Consider the following 26,149-nt stretch of genomic DNA (forward strand, 5'->3'; position numbering starts at 1 on the left):
GGTATTAGACCACACTTTGACACATATGACGAACACGTGCCCTTTTCGCAGCAGAGTAAAAATTAGTGCAAATATTTCTGTGAAATAAAGACTGCTATTTGGAGAAGTCGCATCGCCCGTGGTACCTTCGTTTATATCGAGTAACGTAAGACGAACAAAAACAACAAAAAAAAAAGGTGCAGACCGTTTGGTACGCTCTGTAAGATGTAGATACGTCAGTATAGTTCATTTCGCAAAACAAAAAAGTTTTGAATTAAACATGAAATGTATTCAGGTCACGGCCATGTGTTCTAGCATGTTTCTTTTTTTTTTTCTTTTTTTGCAGTTTGAGTATCTGAAACTGATATAATCATTTTTTGTTAAGTTCTGGGCTCTAGTGTCGGGTTTGCCGTTTCTTCTAGAGTAACGTTTCAGATAACTAATACATTTAGCAAAGGTAACATATGACATCTAAAGGAGAAAGTTGGCGTGTAGTTACGGAGACATAGATTTCGACAGGTGGCTACGTTGTCACAAAGCTGAACCCTTAAGCCGCCAAAGTATGAGGTGATCGCCACTAATAGCTCAAAACCAAGGCTTACAGAGAGATTTTTATGTCATGTACAATGCTCATTAATAAGCAAGTTGCAGCGGACAATGCGCAAAAATCAGTTCCTCATAATCTTTTCATCGTCAACCCAAACTATACTTAATGTTAACTAGCTACGATAGATTATACATTTACTGAGCTGCCAACACTGGTTCTGGGTAGAGAATTCGTATGGAGCGTCGCGAAGCTGATTAGTGTGCTAGGTATATAGTGCAGGGTTGTAGAGGGTTTACTACTCGTAGGTGAGACGCTTGTATAAGTCGTGCAGTCGTGGTTATCTGCGTGAAAGCGTAGTGCAGCCTACATAATGCGCTCATATGCGCAACAATATGCAGCGGTACCTCGTGCTGCCCTCCGGCGGCAGCGTTTGCGGCGGGCGCCCTGCTCACAGGATCGGTCTGCGACTCGATGTCCGTGGTGCGCGAGGGTCGCGCAGCCCCGCTCGCATCGGGAGGTAGCCCCATCGACGGCTGATGCAGGGCTCCGCCACGCGCCGCCGGCGCCGAACGCTCCGTCTGCGTCCACCTGAGAAAGAACGAAAGGGGCATCACATTAGCACAACTTCGTTCTGCCGCACACGACCACATCTGTGATGCGTGATTACAGCGAGGACAAACTATAAGGGCTAGCGGCCAAACTATAAAGGGTGCACCAAATATACGCTGGCTGTGAAGGCTATAAATGAGCCACAGCGTAAGCGACTGCAATTCTTCATAGACTGCACTGCGGCGGTCTTGTGTCCTTTCCGGGACGTGAAAGCTGTACAGCGAGAGAGCGCTGTTTCGGTGTAGCTCCCGCTCATATCGCAGAGAGAGAGAGAGAGAGAGTGACAAAAAAAAAATCAGTGCTCTTTCTAGACGATGAGAAAGAACACTGAAAAACAAAAAAGAGATATCAGCCGCGTGCCAAGGGCGCTCGGGGTCCGAGTTGATTCGGAGGCAGAAAAAAAAAATTACAATTTGGGTTCGGGTCCTGCCTTCCAGCGGCGCTCAATAGCGGCTACCTCCTGCCCCTCGATATGCTTCTTTCTTTAGAATTTTCCGAGATACACGCATTGGAATATATAGAGCTTCTCGATGCAGCTCACCAGGTGGTTTAGCGCTACCATTTAAATTTGTATCACTTTTTGTTGCTGTTATTTTCTCTTTGCATGAACCTATGCCCCCCTGCTTGAACCCAAGTATCTGCAGTATGTAATAAATAAATAAATAAATAAATAAATAAATAAATAAATAAATAAATAAATAAATAAATAAATAAATAAATAAATAAATAAATAAATAAATATTAAGTAACAGACTATGAAAATCGCAACAATATTTAGGCTTCTCCTCATGGCACTGCAGTAAGGCGGAAAAACTAGATGATGATGCCATTATCGGAAAGGTTACAAATTTCAGCTGGTTTCCCACACTCTCTGTGAGTCACCTAATGACGTGAATGACGCCTCCCGGCGTTTACCTTCATTTTCTGGCCGCCGAGTACGAAGAAGCGCAACCACTTCTCATAAGCCGAGCCTTAATGGCAGCAGTGAAGTACCAGTGTAAACGTCTATGCGTTGTAAATACATGACCTCTTTAGATGACATCATCATCGACGTCCCTACTCGTCACCGTGCACTGCGATGAAGCCTGAACGCCGAAATATTTTTTAATCAGTGATTACTTCTTCGGTTTACAGGTTAGCGCGAAGCGACTTAGCGGGATTTGAGTTTAGCCTATACGGATTTGTCTCCTTTAATTAGTGGAATGAATTCTTAAATCGCTTAAGTTGCTCATTAAACGCCAAAATCTCCGGAAGCGTCCCACTATACGCACGACTTGGTGGTTGCTCGGGTTTCACATACGTGACCAACTTACATTTATTTTATTTTATTTTTGATGAGAACACGCCTTCGAAGAAAGCTCTTATTGAAAGAGTACGAAGTGGTTTCAGTAATGCTTTCCTTCTGTATATATATCGCCACCCCACAACACTCTCCACGACTAACACTCAGCAATCGATCAGGACAAAGAGAATTCCCAAGTGAAAAAAAAAAAAAAAAAAAACACGTATGAGTCGCAATAACCTCATACAGATTTCTCATACTAAACGCTAACAAATGTCATACAATCTCATATATTTTTCATACGTTGAATAAGATTTGTATGAGATGATATGAGATTTGTACGAGTTTAGTATGAGAATTCGTCTATAATCTGGAGCAATATAACGTAAGACGCCATAAGGCCATTAAATAGGTACGCCTGATAGAGCAAACGTTGACTGCGGGCAACGGCACTGATGCAAGAATTGGCCGCAGAGGAGAACTCGGCGTAAGCGAAAATGTCGCTGATTTCTTCGTCACTAGTGCCAAAAATGGCGAAAATTTGCATGGTTGTATCACGTTTTGCCTAGTCGTCTCTAATATCCAATAAACTGCAAATATAAACTGTTCAATTGACTAGGCAGTGGCTTACTCGTGCTGTCTCGAGGGGCATGCTGAGGGCATGTTTCGTTACGATAATGAAATGACAGTGACACTCAGAATGAATCATTCTGCTTTGCCGGGAGAAACTCAGCAAGATAGCCACAATAGCGCATCGCTCTCTCACATCGATCACGTACGGAATGCAGGCTTCCAGCAAAACAGTGAACGGCACTGTCACAAATCGCATTTAACAATACATTTGTATTCGCGAGCGCAGTTTTCAAAAACCTACGTCTCGCAAGTGCCTTTTGTGACCAATTTGCGCAGTTTCTATCGAAGATGCAGCCTCGTCACACGCGGGAATATTTGAATGTCGATATATAACCACACTGACTACCTTACTAAGTCACAACTATTCACTGCATTGGGAAATACGCTCTCCGTGATCGTGTGATTATCATCAAATCTGGAGGAAACGGCTTTCATCACTTCAAAAGTATCGAATATTTGTGTTAAAATTGAAAATTCACTTATAGATCCGCATTTAAGGTAATAACTAGAAAGCTATAATGTCTCCTGTTTGCGGCTTTCGTTGCGGACAATCGTCTGCGTACATTCTATTTTGCTATTCCCTCGATCATCAATGCCTTAATTTTGCTTCTCTTTTCTGATACATATTCTGTAGCATACAGTTCTAAGCGAACACGTTATATATATAAACACATTATAGATATAAAGCCCGCGTAACCCATCTGCACAAATGGACGTGGTCCATACGGCCATAACTCATAACGCTTAACTGATCAGAATGCAAGGGCTCTGCAAGGCTGTGTTGTAAACTCACTCTTCCATCTGAAAGGAGGAGATCAAGTTGGTGGTGGTGGGGGTGAAAACTTTTATCGATCAAAAAATTAGAGCGCACGCTCAATAGGGCCCTTTGCATGGGTGCAGTCCCTAGTCCGAGATTGATCTGGACAAAGCCGCCATGCCTAGCCGTATATGGCCAGAGCCCGTTGGGCAGCGCGTGCCGAATCGACCTTGTCACGTGGTTTCGTGAGACGCCACTCGACCCGACGACCAGTGCGTGCAGGGCAATGTCACCTTTAGTGTCACTTGCCTGCCAGAGGCAGCCGAAACCGAAGCCGGATTTTCGGCACTGCGAAGTCTGTTGCGTTGTTAAGATCTCCTTGCCACAGTAGTTACACGAAGGACTACGTAATATTTCGGGGGCTACAGTATGGTAACCCAATAAAGCTTCGCTGATAGAATACGATGGCTCTGTAGACGACACTCCTCCGTGGTGACGAGTAGCTTTACATTTCTTTCTATAAGAATTTTCCTCCATTCATGGTGGCCAGAACATTTTGACCTGCGTAAGACAAGGAGCTATATAACAGCTCAAGTAGGAAGCGTAAAGAACCTAAATGAACGAACGCAACGCCTCATTGCAGAATTTTCTCAGGTGCTGCTAGAGGGTCCTATAGTTTAAACGTAGTTTACATACACAAAATGAACCACATATGCCGAATCCCGCTCGCAAAGCGGCGTGCAAATCGATTGCACGACTTACGGAGCTGGACGAAACAATGTGATGTAAGTGCAAGCCCTCCCGCCACGTCACATCTCTCCTCCCCTCTACCACCGATACAATTAGCGACAAAAAAGGCCGGCCAGCGTTTACGCTGACCGCTCTACGTGAGGCGCGTTCTCATGACGCGCCGGCTGGGAGACGGGGCCTCTTCATTACCTCGTTTCCGTGCTAAGCCCGGCTCGCACTCTCCCTCGTTAGTATTCTTCGGGGCTGGTCAACGTTAACGTTACCGTCCGTATCGCGCACGCATTCTGCTCGGCCGACTCAAATGCAACAGCCCGTGCGAAGAACAGAGCGTAATTTGGGGCGCTCGCGCGCTTTTCGTCCCTTCCTGGAAAACGCGCGCCCACAAAGGAAAAACCGCGAAATGCGTCAAACAGGACGCTCAGAGGAGAATCGGGCAGTGGACTGTTGTTGGTCTGAAGCGTTTATCAGTCACTGCGGGGTTTATCACTCACCGTTTGGTAACTAGCTCGTTTGTATACGTGAAATATCCCCATTATTAGCCCTGGGGGCACGTTTTGTATAGGATAGGAAAGAGTACTGTCGAATAAAATTCCTTTTTGCGTTGTTCTGAATGACACCTCCTCGTTATTGGCCGGCTCATGCTTGGTGGGAATTTGTCTTCAGTGAAGAACTGCACGCGCAATAATTTAAAATGAATAAAGAAAGATTCTCATAGCTAGGGAGATATCTGCATCGTATAAATTAAAACTAAGCGCTGTGACGTACAGAAAAGAAAAAAATATATTTCATCCAGCAAAATTTGAGAAAACTGCGTGGTTTCAAAACTGGGTGCTAAGGCGTTACACTTTCACTGAACTTTAAGGCAACGTCACGTGTTTCAAAACAAAACTGACGAAAATAATGTGTAGAAACTAAATGCATATAACAATAATTGGCTAAAGTTCATGTGCGTCTGATTAAATTAGTTATTTAATGTTTAATTACTGTCATCTGAGAGTACGAACTGAAGAATTCAAACAGCCCCTGTCGTTCTATAAAGCTCCGTAATGAAGTGAAAAAGCTTAAAATTCAATTTGCCTTGACGTTTTCTACGCCTCATTGGGGCTTGGTATTTCCTTTTCGTGATAAACGGTGCTTCTGGTGAGCTTAGTTTTTAAACAGCTCTGAAATGCATAGATGTCGGCCAGAGGTGGATATTAGTCTTCAGGCAATCGTCACACCCTAAATACAACACGTACAGTCCACTTTTACGCTTTTTTCCATCACTTTTTATACGAGACAAGCATCACCTTCTAGGTTGTGAATATTTTGAAACAAAGTTTACCCAACCAAATAGATTTTTCAAGTAGATTACTGTAGTTGCAGAAATGCTTTAAAATGATCAAACAGAAAACAAACACAAGCAAAAGTGTTGAGAAATACTGGTATTTTCTTATTTTGAGCACATCATTTATTAGGTTCGGGCGATGCGCTGGCCCTCAATGAAAGAAGTACGCAGGTGATAGGCAAGATGACGCAAGATTTGCGCCGGTCCTGCGAACTCGTAGCTCTGGTCATGTTGCGCATTGTTCGCTATTTTGTTCTTTCGCTTGCAGCCAGATTTTTTCTTTTGCAACTTCTGAAAAGATGTAAAGTTTATAATTTGTGCTAGTTTTTGACTACACAACTCAGTCATGGAGGGGGTATTTGTCGTGGCTGCTCTATGACGAATAGCTCCACAACACTTTCTTTACCGAAAGGAGAAATGTGATCACACTCGAGGATATCTCTGCAAAAAAAAACGGGGGCTATCAGTTCACTTGATCAGGGGTAAATGTGAAAGCATAATTATTTTTGACTCCTCTACGTAGTAATGAGAAGAGTAATGAGGAGAGCAGATGAAGGACGGAGGGGAGTAATTGCAGAAGCCATTTCTGAGACGGTGAGGAGGAACATAAAAATTTTTAGATGCACCCGCGTAACACTTAAACTGCTGTAGCTATGCCTCGTATCTGAGACAGCTTTATTTGTAAAAATATTTATATAATTGCTTTAGATCGCAAAGTACCATCCTGGGGCTATCTAGTACCAACAAATTCGGCAACAAATATTGTCGCGCAGTCCTCGACCAGAACTCCTGCCTACAATTTCTTACTCGTCTTCATTGTCGTGTCGGCTCCTTTCACCCTCCGGAAAGGAGCCGACAAGAAAAAAGCCCCCCCCCTCTCGAGCGCATCGAGGCACCCTACCACCTGTTAGACCACAGCGCACATAGTGGGAGAAGTGTGAAACGCCCGGCGTGGCTATGAGCCACGCTACGCTGAAGAGCCGACTTGGTAGCCCATCTTCGCCTCGCTTATGACGTCACACCATGGATGGATGGCTAATAATATAGGACGCTAGCGTCCCCTTTGAAACGGGGTGGTAGCAGTAGCTATCATGCTCATTTTTCTCCCTATATCTTAATTATTGATTTAGAATGGTGAACTAAAGCATCATTCTATTTAATAAATTTTGTTCCTACATTACTAACATTATGTCACTTCTCTGCTTTTAAGCCTGTTAGACTAGACCTGTTAGACTAAAGCGCACCTAGTGGGAGAAGCGCGAAACTTCCGGCGTGGCTACGAGGCCTCAGGTCATCCTCATGAATAAAGGTTTTTGAATGAATGAATGAAGCCGCGCTACGCTGAAGAGCCGACTTGCTAGCGCAGCTTTAGCGCTGGTATAAAGCGGTGGTGTAAAGCGTAATTACCGGACCACGCTACGCTGAAGGCTCGTAACCTGGCGTAATATTGCTCTCACAATAAAAGAAATACAGGCAGTATAACTCAGTTAATCATGGAATATCGTGCATGAGGTTAGGAGGCCGAATGAGGCGTATACTGTACTGAAGGATGGGCATGTACTGTGCTACCGCCAGAGAGGCGACAACTGGGAGTAGGTTTCCTTGTCAATAAGTATATAGCGGGTAGTATAGACGAATTCTATGGTATTAATGAGAAGGTGGCAGGCATCGTAATTAGGCTTAATAAGCAGTATAAACTGAAGGTTGTGCAGGCCTACACACCTACATGTAGTTATGATGACCAGGCAGTTGAAAGCTTCTACGAAGATGTAGAATCGGCAATGCGAACAGTAAAGACGCAGTATACTGTACTAATGGGGGACTTCAATGCCAAGATAGGGAAAGAGCAGGCAGGAGACCAGGCAATAGGTGACTATGGCATTGGTTCTAGGAATAGCAGGGGGGAGTTACTAGTTCAGTTTGCAGAGCGCAATAACTTAAGAATCATGAATACCTTATTCAGCAAACGGAAGAACCGGAAATGGACATGGAAAAGTCCTAGCTAAAAATGAAAATGACTTCATAGTGTTTTCAACCCCCGCCATTATGCAAGATGTAGAGGCAATCGGGAAAGTGCGATGCAGTGACCACAGGATGGTGAGGTCCCGAATTAGCTTAAATCTGAAGAAGGAACGCAACAGATTATTAAGAAAGAAACCCATCAAGGAATTATAGCGGTGAGGGGGAGGCCAGAAGAGTTCATGATCTCGCTACAGAATAGATATTCAGCTCTAACCGAAGATGGCGACATTACCCTAGAAGCAATGAATAATAATTTCAGAAATATCATTACTGAATGTGCGGTAGAAGTAGGCAGTGGGATTGTTAGAGAGGATAGCTGTCTAAGGAGACGAACGATTTAAGAAACGCCGGAGTATGAAAGCTTCCAATCCAACAGAACAGATCGAATTGGCCGAGATATCAAAGCTAATCAATAAGCGCAAGGTGGCCGATGTAAGGAAGTATAACATGGAGAAAATTGAGTATGCTGTAAAGAACGGGGGAAGCCTTAAAGCGGTAAAAAACAAATTGGGCATAGGCAAAAACCACATGTATGCGATAAGGTACAAGGCGGGCAACGTCATCACGAATATGGACAAGATAGTCAAAGTAGCCGAGGAGTTCTATACAGATCTCTACAGTAGCCAAAGTAGTAAGGACCGTAACGAGACTGGCGGTAGAGAAAACAGTCAGTCGTTCCACCAGCGACGAAACACGAGGTCAAGAAAGCATTAGAAACTATGAAAAAAAGGGAAATCAGCTGGAGAGAATCAGATAACTACAGATTTGCTAAATGACGAGGGGGATATCGTCCTAGAAAAACTGGCCACCCTGTATACGCAGTGCCTGGTGTCACCGACGGTACCGGAACCATGGAAGAATGCAAACATTATCCTCATTCATAAGCAAGGAGACTCTAAGGACCCTTAAAATTACAACCCAATCAGCTTACTGTCGCTTACGTATAAGGTGTTTACTATGGTAATCGCTAATAGAATCAGGACAACCTTAGACTGAAATCAAGCAAAGGATCAAGGAGGTTTTCGGAAACGGTACTCTATTATCGATCATATCCATACCATCAATCAGGTGATAGAAAAATGGTCAGAATAAAACCAGCTCTTATACATAGCATTCATTGATTACGAAAAAGCATTTGACTCAGTTGAAACCTCGGCGGTGATGCAGGCATTGCGAAATCAGGGGGTAGACGAGCCGTACGTGAAAGTGCTGGAAGAGATATATAGTGGCTGCACAGCAACCATAGTTCTGCATAAAGGAAGTAACAAAATTCCCATAAAGAAAGGTGTTAGGCAAGGAGACACAATCTCCCCAGTACTATTCACAGTTTGCTTAGAGGAAGTATTCAGAGACTTGGAATGGGAGCTGTTAGGGATAAGGGTAGATGGAAAATACCTCAGTAATCTGCTATTTGCTGATGATATTGCCTTGCTAAGCAACTCGTGGGACGAACTGCAAATAATGATTGATGACCTAGACAGGAAAGGTAGTAAGGTAGGCTTGAAAATCAATATGCAGAAGACTAAGGTAATGTTCAACAGCCTCGGGAAGGAACAGCAGTTTACATTAGGTAGCGAAATACTGGAAGTAGTAGGCGAATATTTCTACTTAGGACAGGTAGTAACCGCAGATCCGGACCATGAAATGGAAATAACAAGAAGAATGAGATTGGGATGGAGCGCATTTGGCAAGCACTCTCAGATTATGACTAGCAGCTTACCGGTATCGCTCAAGAGGAAAGTGTACAACAGTTGCGTCTTACCTGTGCTCACCTATGAGGCTGAAACATGGAGGCTAATCAAGAGAGTTTTACCTAAGTTGAGGACAACCCAGAGGGCTATGGAATGAAAAATGGTAGGGGTAACATTAAAAAATAGGAAGCGTGCACAGTGGGTCAGAGAAATAACTCAAGTTACCGACATTCTAGTGCACATTAAGAAGAAGAAACGGGCATGGGCAGGACATGTAGTGCGAAGAGGGGATAACCGATGGTCGCTTAGGGTAACAAACTGGATTCCAACGGAAGGAAAGCGTAGCAGGGGGCGGCAGAAAGTTAGGTGGGTGGATGGCGCGCAGACAGTTACCACGCCTTTCCCTTCCTATAAATAAATCAGTTAAATCAGGTGGCTCAGTTACAGAGCCAGTAGCAGGCGCGTGCATGTTTTTTTGTTTCTTCTTACATCCACAACAACAACTGACATCGCATAGCACGCGGACGCCACTTCGTTTCCCCTCCATCAAAACGCAGCCGCCAGCAGTCGGGACCGAACCCTGCCTCGTGCGGACAGAAGAGAAAATAGACAAGAAAAAAGAAGAGGGAGTGAAAGACGCGCGCCGCAACAACAGCCGTCGCCCACCACCACCGAAGTGGTGGCGAGTGCACTGACGGCCTACAACAGATAAAAATTCAGTGGCTGGATAGCTCCCGCCGCAAGCGGCGGTGACCTACCTGTCCCAGCCCCATCACGGCCCGGATCTGCCACCCTTCCTCGCGATGTCACTGCGCGTTAATCCCCCGGAGGTAGAAATTATGCCGTAGCCCTCCACAACGGCTCCCCTTTCTCTCTTTCCATTCTCACTCCCACCGTCCTTCCTCCCTTTACGGCGCGGTTCAGGTGTCAACAGAGCAAGTGTGACAGATACTGCGCCTTTCCCTTCCTGTGAAGCAATTATTATTATTATTAAGACGAAAGCCTTTAATGGTTCATGCTGTCGTGGACAAAGTGTCCCCCGCTTTTGCGGCGTTCTGATTGGCCGAGGTGGGATGCGTTCCTGCCATCTGCAATATCACACTTCAACGCGCGCCAAGGAACGCCACGGGACAGGAGCGATGGTGTACCGTTCAAACTCCCACTTGCCGGAGAAAGTCTGATAGATACGGCGCCTTTCCTTTCCTGTAAACCAATTATAACTATATGTAGCACTGTAACGAACGCCGACAAGAGGCTAACGATGGGAGGCAAATTATAAGATAGGAAGGGCAGGCTTTCGCCATTCTGCTCTTAATAGACATCTAAGAGACCCTCTATTATTATTATTATTATTATTATTATTATTATTATTATTATTATTATTATTATTATTATTATTATTATTATTATTATTATTATTATTATTATTATTATTATTATTATTATTATTATTCCGCGCCTCCATTACGGCACCCTTTCTCTCTCTTTCTTTCCACTTTCATTCCCACCTTCCTTCCATTATGGCGCGGTCAGGTGTCCACAAAACAAGTGGGACAAATGCTGCTCCTTTTCTTTCCTATGAACCAATTATTATTATTATAAATCGGCTTCAGACATCGGGGTTTTGAGATAATCATGGTAGTAGTGCTGCAGCACTAAAATAGTTCAAGGTATTCAATTTGAGTTCGTTCTGTAATATATCGCAGTTTCTTCATATCCTGCCTAACACTAAGTTGTGTGATAACAGCTGTGTACATTGCTAGAAAGATTTTAGGAATTTCGAATGAAATTTCCCATGTAAAAAAAAAGTTGTGCTGTCAGCGCAATGTCAATTAAATATTGTCCGAAGGAAAAAACAGTGCTTGACAGCATATAGGGCAGTGCTTATAGAAATGGTTCAGCTTGCGTGCGGTTATATGATTGGTTGAATGTCCTTTATTAATGGGAAGGCTCATGTCCATGGATGGGGATAAAGGGGAGTAGACAGAATCTTCATTGTTTAGGTCGTCACTCGAATCGCATTACTCTAACCAGGCCACTAAGCGAGCCATACTAGGCAAATATCATCTGTGTGTTAGCATCAGTTTCTAGAAGGGAACGGTAGTTCAGGCGGTAGGGTTCGATCTCGGAGCGTCCAGTAGAAAAAGCAGGGCAATCCCAGAGTAAATGAGATATGCCGCCGCGCGTTAGAGTCGTACAGTGAGGGCACGTAATCATTTTCTCCGTATACTCGCGCCAGCGGGCCATAATACGTGGCGTGTAAGCCGCATGGGTGATGAGCTTATTCAAAAAGACTTCTTGACTTCGGGTGAGGTGGGTTTTTCTCGTAAACGGTGGGTCTGGTGTGGCCACCTGCATGCGATCCTGACAGAGGCTACGAAGACTAGTCCGAGCATAGTGCATAAGGGCAAGAGAAGGGCTGAGTTACCCGCCCAAGGTCGAATAAGGATGAAGCAAGGGGGTGGGGAAGTAAATGTGGATATTCCACCTGCCAAGGCAGCCGCGGCGTGTGCCGCCGCATTGCCCCCTGACTCGTCCGAGTGACCTGGGGTCCAGTGAATAGCGACAGTTCTGGTCGCGAGTTGGTGGCGTTTAAGGAGGCGCTGTAGGGCCGTAGCTGTTGCATCTTGTGAACCCGGAGTAGTGATTTCTTTGTAAGCTTCAAAGGAATCAGTAAGAATACGTATTGACCCAGTTCCGGTGCAAGGCACTCCTGACAAGGCTCCCCAAATCGCGAGGAGTTCAGCATGGAGAGGGGTACCTTGTGGTAGGCGGCGGGCATAAGCGCCTGAAAGGGAAGGGTTGTCATCGCATACCCAGGCCATAGATGCAAATTCGCTTGTAATCGATGCGTCGGTGTATATGTCAGTCGTATGAGGGATTCGCTCTTGCCGGTGATGGGCAGCGAGGAGCTCCCGGGGAATGGCAAAATCGCGGTTTATAGGTCGGCGATGGAGGCGTGAGACTACTGGCATCTCCCAAGGAGGAAGAGATGTATATATAGGGCTGGTGTTTTGTCGTTACGCTGTTCATCCCAGGCCAGCAGGCGACGCCCCTGGAAAGTGTTCTCTAGACGTATTCGATGACGCGTCTGTGACTCGGTAATGATGGTAGTGAGCGGTGGAAGAGCGGCCAAACGCTCAAGTTCGGCTATAGGAGTGTGTTTAGGTAGACCGGTAATAGTGCGTAGTGTTGCGCGATGAAGGCGTTCGACCTTAGCGAAGTTAGTCTTCGACACTTGGAGGACGGGTGTACCATAGAGGATTTTTTCGACCGCCGCTGCTCTGGCCATCGCACTGCAGGCATGTTGCCGCGCACCGCCGTGCCGGTTGGACAGGCGACGAATAGCATGTAGCAGGGCTGGCCAAAGGCGTTGTAGCTGATGAACCCATTTCTGGGGACTGTTGCAGCTTGATATGGGCAGGCCAAGAATGCGGATTTGCCCATTGAAGGAGGTGATGGAGTTGCCTCCGATGTGAAGATGGATCTGCATACTGGGGTTGGTTTTATGTTTTCCGTTGATACTAATCAATTCTGTTTTATGTGGTGCGAGTTTGAGGCCAATTTTGGTTAGTGTACCTTGAAGACAAAGAAGGGCCACCTGAGGTTCAGTCTCCATAGAATATTTGTCTACGTAATCCGCTGCCTCAGTCCAGACGGTAATATCATCGGCATATATAGCGAATCTTGCGCTTGTGCTGATTTCCAGATTCTCGGCGACGCTTGTCATGGCCAAGTTGAACAATATGAGTCCGAGAATGGAGCCCTGAGGTACACCCCTATCCAAGTAATAGGTTTTGGGCACCCATCCCGGAGCTTTGCCATGTAGCTGAATGGGTCTAGATGTCAAAAAATTGCGGATCCAGATTTGGGCACGAGTACTAGGTTTTTCCAGGATAACCTCATGGCGAACATTGTCAAAGGCTTTGTGTATATCGACAGCCAGGAGATAGTAAGGTAGCGCTTTACGATGAGCTCTATTCAGAACTCTTCGCAAAAGCCAAAGGCAGTCATGCGTTCCGAGGTTAGGGCGGAAGCCGGCTTGAGCTGGATGAAATCCTGAACTGACGTATTCAATGTAGTGACTAATTCGGGTATGCAGCAGGCGCTCGATGAGTTTACAGAGATGTGAAGTCAGGGCGATTGGACGCAAAATCTAGGAAGTCGAGGGTTTTTGCCAGGTTTAGGGATAGGAAGAATAAGAGAAAGCTTGAGGTTATCAGGTACCGTTCCGGTCTCCCAGTAAGAATCAATGATGTCGAGAAGGGCATCCTGGGCTGCCGAGTCGACATTGCGAAGCTCCTGCCAACTGACTCGGTCATGCCCGGGTGTGGCGCGAGCTCGGCCTCTTCCGAGCGCTGCCTGCAGTTCTCCCTTTGAGAATGGGCGATCCAGGTCTGGATCAGGGCTTCTGACTGGGAAAATGGAAACTGCTGGTGGAGGCATTAGGCTGGCGTGTGGGAAAAAGGTGCGTATACCTTCATCTTCAACATCAGCCGGGTTGCTATTAAGAAGGAGATCGGTGAGAAGTGGGGCCCCGCGTGCCTTGCCATTTAGGCCACGAAAGATGCGCCAAAGTTGTGATAGGCCTGGTACTTGTCCAAGACGGTCGCATGTAGAGTGCCAAGCCTCACTTTGCAGGTGAAGCTGGTATGCCCGGATAAGCTTGAATTGTCGTCGAAGAAGCACGAGATCTTTGTGACGTTTTCTGCGTGTCCGAAAACGTTGCGTGAGGTGATCTGCGCGACGCCAAAGGTTAGCCAGGTGAGCATCCATGCCAACTGTGGAATCGTCACAGGGGATATATTCGAGAGCTTGAGTGCGGGCATCTCCGAGTACAGACAGGAAGGAGCCAATATCCGAGAAGGGGGTCGTAGTATTACCCGTGTACGTACCCCCTTCCCCCCAATCTAACAAGGGTGGAGGAGGTATCTCTGAGACGGCTGAGGGTCGGAGTGGCTCTTACGCCCGCCGTTCGACACCAGTGGCAAAGTACTACTATTCCAGTTCCCGACAAATGCCCACACTGCGAAGAACCGGCTTGCGACACCACTGTACGGCATCTAATATGGACATGCCCGGGAACTTCGCATATGCGCAACATCATTCTACAAAAAGCTGGACTTTCACCAAGTAATGACTCTCATTTCCACTTATGGACAACAAACAACATTTATGCACGCAGTTTGTGTGACTTCTTGCACATGGCTGCACTCCACACATTCCTGTGACGCTATACCACCATCTTTTATGCCGTGTGGCAAACTCAGCGCAATAAATAAATAAATAGTATTAGCACGAAACTTGTCCCAGTTGAAAAACGAACGTATTGTTCGAACGCGAAGACACTTACGATTGAAAGTGAGCAAGATGGGCAAGTGATCACTACCTCAAGAAATAGAAAGGACTTCCCAGCGCCGAAGAAGACGCGGTGATGAGAACGTAAGGTCCGCTGTAGTGTCTGCTTGAGAGGGATGGAGACCGATACGGGTCGGCGCGTTAGGTTCGTTGCACAGAGTAAGAAGAGTTTGATCAAGGGCGTCATATATGTGTTTACCACGTTGATTAGGCTGAGATGAGCTCCAATATGAGTTCTGTGAAAGCGAATTTTATTTTCTATGATTATTCGCTGTGTAAATGATTTGTGATGTATGGGTTGAGCTTCCCTACTGAAAAAATTGTATGCGGCAATAACCCCTCACACACTCTCACTCAATTCACATAAGAAATCACATACAAGTCGCATAAAATTGCATAAGGTCTCAGTTACTGGTACGATATTTTAAGATAACGATGCAGACCGTATGAGAGTCTAGGCGATTAGATGAGATTTCTTGAGGTTATTGCCCCGTAGACCTTTTGGTTTTTCAGTAGGGTCGGACTGCAACATGGCTGAAGGGGCCTTTGCCACGGGTAAATAAGCATCCAGTAACGTCAGTAAATGTGTATCAGCCGGTTCGGTAAAGGTCCGCTACTCAGATCAAGCGGAAGAAGACGCAATCGCTTTAGCCATCGCTACAACCATGGAGGAAGGAAAGCTTAGAAGAGGCCCTGACGTCATTTTTTTTTTTTTTTTGAAGCCGGCGCGGCCGCGCCGCGACCGGACGCTGCAACGTCTCTCCTCATCATTTACCCTTTCTCCACGACGCTCACGTACCTAGGGCCCTTAGCAACGCTGTTGCTAGTGGCCCGAGTTTTCATAGCAACAGCGTCGCCGTTGCTAATGGCTCGACTTGGCTAACCCTAAATTTTGACGTCACTTCCGCCACACTTGCTCCAATGCATTGGGAATGGCAAGGGCCTTTTCTAAGTTGTTTCCTTCCTCCATGGCTACAACAGATGCGGACATAATTGTCAGCGATTCAAACACTGCCATACGTAACTTCTCGCGTGGTAAAATATCAAATACTGCCAGAAACATCCTCGCGGATATCAGACTGGACAGAGAGAATTCGTATAGACACCCACCCACTCAGGGAACCGAGGCAATGAGGCTGCTCATCAACTCAAAGGCGCCAGCGCGCTGGGTGCCGCTAACCCTAGTGACGACGCTGATGAGAAGTCAACGCCTCTTGCACCTAATAATTTCCGCCGGTCTTTCAAGAAATACGAGCGCTGCTCATGTATCGATAATGCAGGATTTTCCTTTTCTGCGGCTGCATTGCTTGATGGGCTTCATTCAAGCCTCCACAGGTTTGCTGCATGAAATGCACTTAAAAAAAAAAAAAAACTTTTTTGTTCAGAAAATAAAACGAGAACCTAGCATTATGAGGCTGTTTGCAAAACGTGTCTGATAGATCACAAGAGAAACGTTTCCTTTGGCCTTACAGTCAACAGTTCATACAAGCAGAGCTGAGAACATATAGCTATCTGTTACACATACCAAAGCAATAACAAAAACACTAGGGGCACTTTGGACCACTAAAGTGTAGTGTGCCTCGATGCGCGCGCCCTCTGCTGAGTGGGCGCGCATAGAGGCACCCTACTAAAGTGCAATGAGGCGAAAGCCTCTATCGCGCGGTGGTCAGAAGCCCTCCACTGTGGCACTTCTTTCACTTTGTTGCGAAAGAAACGTTACGCTACTTAAATTAATTAAATTGGTTCACAGGAAGGGAAAGGCGCAGTAACTGTCACACTTGCTCTGTGGACACCCGAACCGCGCCGTAAGGGAAGGGAGGAAGGTGGGAATGAAAGTGGAAAGAGAGAAAGAGGAGCCGTAGTGGAGGGCTACGGAGTAATTTCGACCACCTGGGGATCTTTAACGTGCGCTGACATCGCACAGCACACGGACGCCACTTCGTTTCGCCTCCATCGAACGTTACGCTACTCTGTGAGCCATTTCGAGCCCCGAAGAGCCAAGGTGCGCATGCGCGAGGAGCGAGTGACGTCACACGGAGCACAGCTGGAGAGCCGGGTCGAATGTTCTTATAGACCCGCCGCCGACACGCCCGCCTGCGCGGGTGGCTCAGAGGTGCCGCCGCCGCGCCATCTACACGGCGTAATTCCGTCTTCTCAACGGTAGGGTCCCGCAACTTCTTTCTCGTCACTTTTTGCCACTGAGCGGGTTAAACGGCGATTGTTACTGAGAGATGTGTCTGAACGCAACCTAAAGGTTACATACGCTCACTAAAGGCAGGAAATGATTACGTTGAAAATTATTATATAGTGTAAGCGTTGTCATTCTGTTGTCTCGCGGCTGTGTTCATGGCAGGTTATGTGGCTATTAAAAATTAAAAACATCACATGATGCAACCTAAAGGGGAACACCCTCCAGAAAGATATTAGTAGCTTATTTTAAAGTTGCAATTTAAAAAACGAATTTCGAAAAAAAAAACTACAAACGCAGGATTCGAACATACATTTTATTCGTTAAGTGCTCAGGTAAATAATGTTAATACATTGCGCCACTGAGGCAACGAGTACGGCAGGCTTTAAATGTGCTCTAATTCATTTTTAGAATATTTCCACTATTTGGCCAGGTGACGCTGCTAAGAGGACCGCACCGTCCATCTGGCGGAAGAGGCCGCAGCAAGCCAAGGGCTACCTGCCGGCCTCTAATTCGCGGGCGCACGACTCCCCGTTTCCGATGGAATTAAAAGTTGTACAACCAACCCTACCGTTGAGAGAACGGAATCACGCATCTACACGTGCACCAGGAGGGTGTGACGTCACACACTGCACAGCTGGCGCGCCAGGACCACCGCTATAGTGCTAGGCACTGTACCACCGCCGACGCCTCCGCAGCGCGGCGACTCATATGTGCCGCCCTAGCCGCGTTCGCCGCGCCGCGCATGCACAGTGATGTCATTGCTCTTCCTTACGCCGGAGCCACTGCACATGCGCGGGGTGTATATATGTGGAACCGTGCCAGTAACGGCGCAGTCAGCCATGGAGAAGTTGAACCAACCGAACCTGATCTCCTTAGGCGAGAAAATCTTCGTAATTCGTTGCGTCATTGGTCAAACCACAGCCATTGTTTTCACTCCCACCTTCCTCTCTTCCCTTCAGGCGCGGTTCAGGTGTAATTTCGACCACCTGGGGATCTTTAACGTGCGCTGACATCGCACAGCAAACGAAGAGGCGTCCGTGTGCTGTGCGATGTCAGCGCACGTTAAAGATCCCCAGGGGGTCGAAATTACTCCGTAGCCCTCTACTACGGCTCCTCTTTCTCCCTTTCCACTTTCACTCCCACCTTCCTTCCCTTACGGCGCAGTCGAGGTGTCCACAGAAAACAATTGAGACAGTTACCGCGCCTTTCCCTTCCTATAAATCAATCAATCAGTCCGTGGAGAATTGTGACAGTTATTGCGCCTTCCCATTGCGGTGAACCAATCTGAAACGCCGCTGATTCCTTTTTTAATGCGTCTTTCTGTTGCTGTTTGGTGCGGCGTTCGAGGAAGCGCCAAATGAAAGACGCAGCACGGCTGCCTGGATTGGACGGCAGGCGGGGTCAGCTTCGTATATGCGTGAATGACGTCATGGCCGGATGTGACGTCATGATGACGTCAGCTTGAGGTATTAGACATGTCCAGATGTGACGTCATGACGGCGTTAAATCGGTCATGACGTTACGTCACGGTTGATCCCATCACCATTTCATGACATCCCAGTCATTTCTGTCATTATCATCATCACTATCACTAACTATCACTATCATTATCGGTCACTATCTATCACTGACTAAAGTTTTTCACTGACAGCTTTAGAAGTCTCCATGTCATAAGCTAAAGCATATACCGAAAGGAAATTGGCTTACAGTGGCGGAAAGTACCAGAAAACTAACCAGTAAGTACTTAGGAAGACAGGACGGCGAAATGAACAGTAAACGACAGATTAAAGAACTCAGAAGGTAAAAATTGGAATCATTCAATGGAAAAAAAAAGCCGATCATAGGCATACATAGAAAATGGAAAACTCGGAATAAGAAGGAAGCCTTTTATGATAACACAAGAGGCAGCAGTCTTCTCTTTGAAGCTAGATAAGATGTCTTAGAACCCGAAGCTACAAAGGAAAGTTTTATCAAGGGATGAAAGTTGTGCTATGCGCGGTAGATGCCCAGAAACAATTGAACATATTCTACTGGAGTGTGACAGTATCCATCCAGATGTCGAGGTGCGGACATAGCACCCTGTAGTCGAGGCCCTTGGGTTTAGAGGTGGCAAAGGAAGCGTGAACGAATCGGCGGTAGAGGTCAGCAGAGACGGTTCGAAGATTAGGGTATAAATAGCAGAGAGACACCGCATGGAAACTAAATCGAAATTAAACGAGGGTATTTAAAGATAACCCTGGTCTAAAAGTAAAGTCGTTAAACTTGAAGCGTTATCTAAGTAAAAAAAAAACATAACAAAAGAAATGTTTAGCATCACCATCCCGTTGCAAAGGGGACGCTCCTAACATCCCTATATCCGTGGCACTCACGTACCCTACACACTTTTGTTTCTCGTAGTTCCTTAACGAACACTTCAGTGCCTCCCACCTGCTGCTGCGGCTGCTTCCTGCCTGCACACCGACGTCACATGTGGCCACGCTGCGGGGCGTCATGTCAATGTCCAGGTGAATTCGCTTGCTCAGCATCAGAATCCTCTGCTCGGTGTCCATCAGCATGCGCTGCTTGTTGGATTGCAGGGCCGGCGCTGTGATGGCGGCGTTGGCGTTACCCCGGTTCTGCACGCCGTCAGCCGGAACCAGCCTCGGCTCGGCCACGCGGATGCCCTCGTGAGAGCAGCTGCCGTTCGTCGAGGCGCCATTTTCCGCTACGCCTTCGTCGGTATACTCGTCACCGAAAGAAGACAGGCCGTCTTCCAGGCCGTCCAAATCGAAGTCGTCCTCGTTGCCTTGGCCCATGTTGAAGTGTATATCGGTCTGGGTGACGCGGTCGCGTTGTTCGCACTTGTGCTCTACCTGCGAGATTGGTACAATGCATATCGGGTTACAAGCAAGTATGTGTCTTAAGCAGAGTTATATGAAAGGGAAAAAAATTGATATATTCTCTTTACTTGAGCTTGGTTTGACTGCTCCCTCTCCATTGTTTCGAGACGCAACAATTGATAGGAAGATGTTGGCGCTCAGAGGAGGCCAGTAGTGGAATCGAGATCACATATGAAGCATATTTCGTGCACTAAGAAATGAAACTAGTGTATTATTTGATATCGAAATTAAGGAGGGTTGTCTTTTGTTTAAGTTTGGAAACCGCTTCGCTTTTTAATTATGCACTAATATATGATTTCATATCAGAATTATGGAGTGTGGTCTTTTGTTTCGCTTTTTTAATTATGAACATTCTCATATATCCACACCTTTTTACGGAAACAGTACTAACAAACCTTTCATTCCATCGAGAGCCTGCAAGTTCCTTTGCCCATGGAAAGGGAAGAGGAAACCTAGCCACTCAGCTTCTTCTTTTCAAAGACAGGTCAAATTTGCCCTATATACAGGCAACTTCAAAAAGAGCTGCCGATACGGAGAACTGTGCTTGCAGATTATGTCAGCAAGAAAACTTTTATCGTCCCTTTTATCAGTCATTGACCCGGTTATTACTCGAAACTTGAGCGCCGTTCTAATAAAGAATCTCCGTGTACACTGAGCCAAACCACAAATTTAAGGAAGTGCTCATAAAAAGTTCAACACTCTTTTCATCAATCCGAGATGAAGAGAACGCTCGCCGATAATCACCTTTTAATTAATATTATTCACGAAAATGCAGATACCCGGAGCCAAAGTAAATAAAATTTATGAGAGGATGACCCGGATGGGCTAATATCATTCATCCCACTTTATTCTATGTGAGCATGATTCATAATTGTGTAATGACGGCCCCAATAGACATATGGCTCAGCCGACTGAGATGTCAGAGAGATTGGCTAACGCAACACTGCAAGTGCGTACTTTCGTGCTCGCGTGTACAGGGCGCAAAATAACATCCTAATGCAACAGGCAATCGATTGACAGCGATCGAACGGCGCACGGGACCAGTGCTTTGTTTGCAAACGACGATGAGTAATGACCGCGCAGGACGCCATGCCAGATTTGCGCCTGCAGTTGCGTGTATGGCGCGAAGAACGATTGAGCTGGGTTGTGTTCGAACTTCCGGTGGACGGCGACTTATGACACCACGTTGAAAAGACGGAGTGATCAATGCGCCGTATTCGGAGAGCAAAGAACGACGTTCGAGCGGGGAGAGCGACGATACACTACCCGGGTCATTTCAGGACGAGAAAATAATCTTTGCGTCGTTCCGCTTCGGGTTGGTCTTATCAGCACATTTGAATAATTTATGCTTTACACATAAACAAAGCTTGTGCGGTATTATGTTGTACAGGGATATCCTGAAAGCGGGCGCCCCGAACGCATGTTTTGAAGCGCTGTAGAACGAAAGTATAAATGCTCGGCCAAACTCAGCGTTGTTTTCCCTCCATTACCGAGTCGCTTTGCGAGAACTGAACTGGGAAGAGTGATGTCTGCGTGCGCAATGTCAACGCTTCGCAATGACGGGTGGCAGCCGTTCCGTGCGGGAATGTTGAAAGTAGTTAGGAAGTGTGCGTCATTAGGTTTCGCACGTGTATGTTATTGCACTAACCCCTGCATATCATGCAGCTTGGTGTGCTTCACAGCTTACGCGTCAGTGCATCTGTGTGTGCGTGCGCGTGTGTGTGTGTGTGTGTGTGTGTGTGTGTGTGTGTGTGTGTGTGTGTGTGTGTGTGTGTGTGTGTGTGTGTGTGTGTGTGTGTGTGTGTGTGTGTGTGTGTGTGTGTGTGTGTGTGTGTGTGTGTGTGTGTGTGTGTGTGTGTGCGCGCGTGTGTGTGTGCGTGTGTGCGTGTGTGCGTGTGTGTGCGCATGTGCGTGTGTGCGTGTGTGTCTGTGTGTGCGTGCGTGTGCGTGTGCGTGTGTGTGCGTGTGCGTGCGTGTGTGCGTGCGCGCGTGTGTGTGTGTGTGTGTGTGTGTGTGTGTGTGTGTGTGTATGTGTGTGTGTGTGTGCGTGTGTGTGCGCGTGTGCGTGTGTGTGTGTGCGTGCGTGTGTGCGCGTGCGTGTGTGTGCGTGTGTGCGCGTGTGCGTGCGCGCGCGTGTGTGGGGGGGGGGCGGTGTCTGTTACTTAAAGCCCCTCTTTACTATTACTGGCTTTGAAGCTTAATCCAATGGCAGCTTGGTAAGTGACCACTTACTATTGAAATAATAACAAATTGCGGCTGCAACGTTATTCCGAATTATACAGATTTAACCCACATGCCGCGGAAGACAGCAACAGCGATATACTCCGTTGTAAAAGCTCTGCACTAACGAACTTACTCTATGTGCGTGCAGAAACTGTTGAATGCAATAATAAATTTTCACAAAGCACTGCCCTTGGCAGCTTCCTTAGAGAACACAACTGGTTTGGTTTGGTTTGGTTTGGTTTAGAGGGTTTAAAGTCCCGAAACGACTCAGGCTATATGACATACACCATAGTGGAGAACTCTGGAAATGTAGACCACCTGCGGTTCTCTAGGATGCACTGACAACGTGCACTGACACGGCGCAGCACACGGGCGCCTTGATTTTCACCTCCCCCTGAAAGTAGCCGCCGCGGCCAGAATTCCATCCCGTGTCCATAGGCTCAACCATCGAGCGCCCTAACCGCCGTACTGCAGCGGTGAGGCAACCTAATGAAGGGGAAGTAGGGTAACAAAATGCGTTGTTTCAAAGGATGTGATGTTATACGAGGTGAGTGCAGACGGGTAACAAAATCGGCTAACAACTGATCGGCATATCGACAGCGCTCAAAATGTTATAGAAGGATTAAGGTATGCATTTGTAAGTCTGAAAAGTGTTATTTTATATCAAATCGGGTGATTTTGAGGTTTGTGACTGGCAGAGAAAGCATAGCATAGAGTCAGGGTTATGGCTTTGCTCAGTACTGGTTAAGGCGTTCGGTATTTATTTATTTATTTATTTATTTATTTATTTATTTATTTATTTATTTATTTATTTATTTATTTATTTATTTATTTATTTATTTGCACCTACTGCAGCCTCTATGAGGCTATGGCAGGAGTGCGCAAACAAAGAAAAGTGTATCAAGGAAATACAACATATAAAATCAAAGCAAATAAAAAATGGCCCTAGGAAAGCAAGGGCCGTCAAAAATTCTTCAATGGGTAACGAGCGGATATTTCCAGGCAGCGAATTCCAGAGTTCAATGGTCAAAGCTGTGTTTGAATGTCTCAGTGCGGGAAAAGAAAGGGATGAGATTCAGGCTATGGAAATTTCTAGTTATGGAAGGCTTGCTAATGTTCAAATAATTATTTAGTGGTGGAAGGCGCTGAGGGTGAACCAGCATGTTCAAAAAACTTCAAATATTATATTTGTCAGCGAGATGATAGGGCTGTGAGACCTAAATCTGTATAATGGAAAGGGGAAAAAATCCAGGCCGTAGTTGTGAAAGTCTAAGCGTACTGATTTCTTTTGAACTGATTCTAATTTTCTGTTACCGGATTTCGTATAAGGGTTCCATACGATACAGCCGTAATCAAGAATGGGGCGGATAAGTGTTTTATATGTCAGCAGTTTGGTATCCTTTGGGGCTTTACACAGTGTACGATGGAGGTATCCGAGACGTTTAAAAGCTTTGTTACATATGATGTCAATGTGTTTGGACCATGACATGTCATGATCAAGACTGCGAAATATTTCTTCAAACTTCGACAGACTTGGCTAAATCCCGCAAGTTTTATTGTTGAACAGCATTGTGAGATTTCTATGGCCTGACATTTGTGTCCTTTCTATTTATACTGTACTTTGATCAAGACAAAGGGGGGATACGTGTGCACTCTTGTCTGCTCTTCGTTGTAAGCCAATATTAATGACAAGTTGCGCACTACTGTTTTTGGAATGATTACTTTAATTCGCCTCCGGTAATGTTCTTTGCGCAGCAACGCATGTTTGTTTAGAGAGTCGCTGTTTACGCGAGATGATGCGTGATCAGCAACAAGGCGGGATACTAACGAGACGAAAACAAGGAACCCTGGACAAGCTCTTAATTTGTGCATACATGCTTGAAGCGCCTGCGAACGAATCACCGTTCGAGGTTGACGGGAACCTCACCTGCACCTGAGCGTCCACCTGTCCCTCGGAGGAGGCTGTGGACGTGGAGCGCTTGGAGGCGTCCTGGGCCCAGCGTCCCTGGGCGCCGAAACTACGCTTGGGCTGTGACGACGGTTCGGGGGCGGCGTGCACTTTGCTCAGCCCGCAGCCCATCCTGCGCACCACCTGGGCACAATGGCATTACCATCGGTACTGGCACATGCAACATCGCTGCCACGCCGTTCGCTCTGCGCTGCACAATGAACGTCCGGGCGCATGTCAAAGCCTCCCGACTGATTGCAGTCGCATGCCGATCATCCATTGTGTCTAGCGAATGCATTCTGGCTGCACATTGCAGTGTGTACTGTGGATCGGGCGCATAATGCTTGAAGGAAAGTACATGCGCCTACGCGCGATGATAAAATGAGGACCTTAGAGGGCTGACTTTATTAAGGCGAAAGCCTTACTTGGCTATGTTTGCGAAAATGTGTTCGTAAAACGTAAAAGCAAAATGTAACGTGTGATATGACGTCACATTAAGATGAGACTGGTTGTCATGAATGTGTATGTAATGATACAAGTGATATATAAATGTCATGTCACGACTAGTCGTCTTGTGAGTCATTAAAATTTAGTCATGAGTTATATTCAATTGTAGTGAGTGAGTCAGATCGGAGATCCGATGCGCATGACTATAAAGCTCATGACTTGTGTAAGTCAAAGGCATGACCATGATTAGTTTTTAATCATGACTCTCAAAAGTTCTCAGTCATAACACCCTCGGAGCTATCAAAAAGCAGCCAACGCCCATGCTTTTGTAATTCTCCAACGCAGGTCTCTACAGCGCTCTCAAAGTTCATAACATATAGAGATTTCCGCATATTTGTCTGAGCCCAAGCTGTACCTCATGCCATATCTTCAAGGAGCAAAATGAGATCAAGGACCAGACACCAAGGATTCTCCTATTCGATCCCTAACCATTTCTCGTCTCCAAAGAGGGCAGCTTAATAAATGTACTCATCCGTTCAAAAATCCATTAGCGCGTTCACTCGAAGTTAGGCCGTTTTCGACTCCAAGGCGACACCAGAAAGTGAGAGGCCAAGGAGAAAAGAAAAAATTTTCTTCGAACGTAAACCGACTGAAAAACGAGAACAACAACAACTATAAAACGCAAAGGACGTTTATTCGCCAAAAGGCTCGGGTTTATTCGTCGCGAACGTATAAGCGCCGTTCTTATAAAACGCGCAGACTGCCATGCCGCGTGGCAGGACGAAGCTCCATGACCCGTGAAATTCATCAACCTGACGTTACAGCCACCCTCTCATTACTTCCGTCGGCTACGGCTATGAGTGGTAATGGAATGGCTACAATGCTGTCATCTGATCGAGCTTTGTAGGCCTATCCTCCGCATGTCATCTTTTTTTCTTTTTGTGTGGGCGTTTAAATATTATATTATATTTAGAAACCCTTGAATCTAAGCCGACATACGGGTTCTTAAGCAAGTGGTGTAATGAAAATATTTGAGGTAAGCCAGTGTAACCAGTTGCATGCAGCTCTCAGCCAACCTGTGCACCGCAGTCAATGTTTTGGTTTACGATTAATAACTTAGCTAAATATGTTAATTTTCATTAATCACTAAATATATTGACTTTAGCGAATATGTAATTTTTAAATTTTTGGGGCATCTTCAGAAACCCTCATTTTATTACCCGCGATAAGAGAAAATTAAATGTATATATTTTTTTAATGTCGAAAGAAAATTGCGGAAATACAACAAAATCACGTGACCTGCGCATATGCTTATGTTAAGGCACCTCCTCTGTATGACAGAGTGGCAAGTGAACAGTTTTACGGACAAAATTTGGCAAGTTGCAGACACATGTATAGTCAGTTTGGCGCACGCTGCAAACACGGCTGGTATACAAAGGCTCACTTAGCTTGCCTGGCTGAATGCGGTGCAGCAGACACTACAAAGTTTAAATATATCCGGAAATC

General features: G+C 46.1%; 1 protein-coding gene across 1 annotated transcript in view; it reads right to left on the reverse strand.

Annotated features, from left to right (window-relative positions):
• The window catches only part of LOC146191878 (uncharacterized), a 58,727-nt gene extending 34,399 nt beyond the window's left edge, over window positions 1–24,328 (reverse strand). Inside the window, exons 1-3 of the mRNA XM_084599997.1 lie at window positions 24,176–24,328; window positions 19,574–19,998; window positions 931–1,114 (exon numbers count right to left, since the gene is read on the reverse strand). Of these exons, the coding sequence (XP_084456123.1) occupies window positions 931–1,114; window positions 19,574–19,998; window positions 24,176–24,328 (762 nt within the window). The remainder of the gene's footprint in view (window positions 1–930; window positions 1,115–19,573; window positions 19,999–24,175) is intronic.
• Window positions 24,329–26,149: the final 1,821 nt, after the last annotated feature.

This window comes from Amblyomma maculatum, chromosome 4 (genome assembly GCF_055883805.1).
Source record: "Amblyomma maculatum isolate TAMU_Amacu chromosome 4, ASM5588380v1, whole genome shotgun sequence".
Classification (NCBI taxonomy): domain Eukaryota; kingdom Metazoa; phylum Arthropoda; class Arachnida; order Ixodida; family Ixodidae; genus Amblyomma; species Amblyomma maculatum.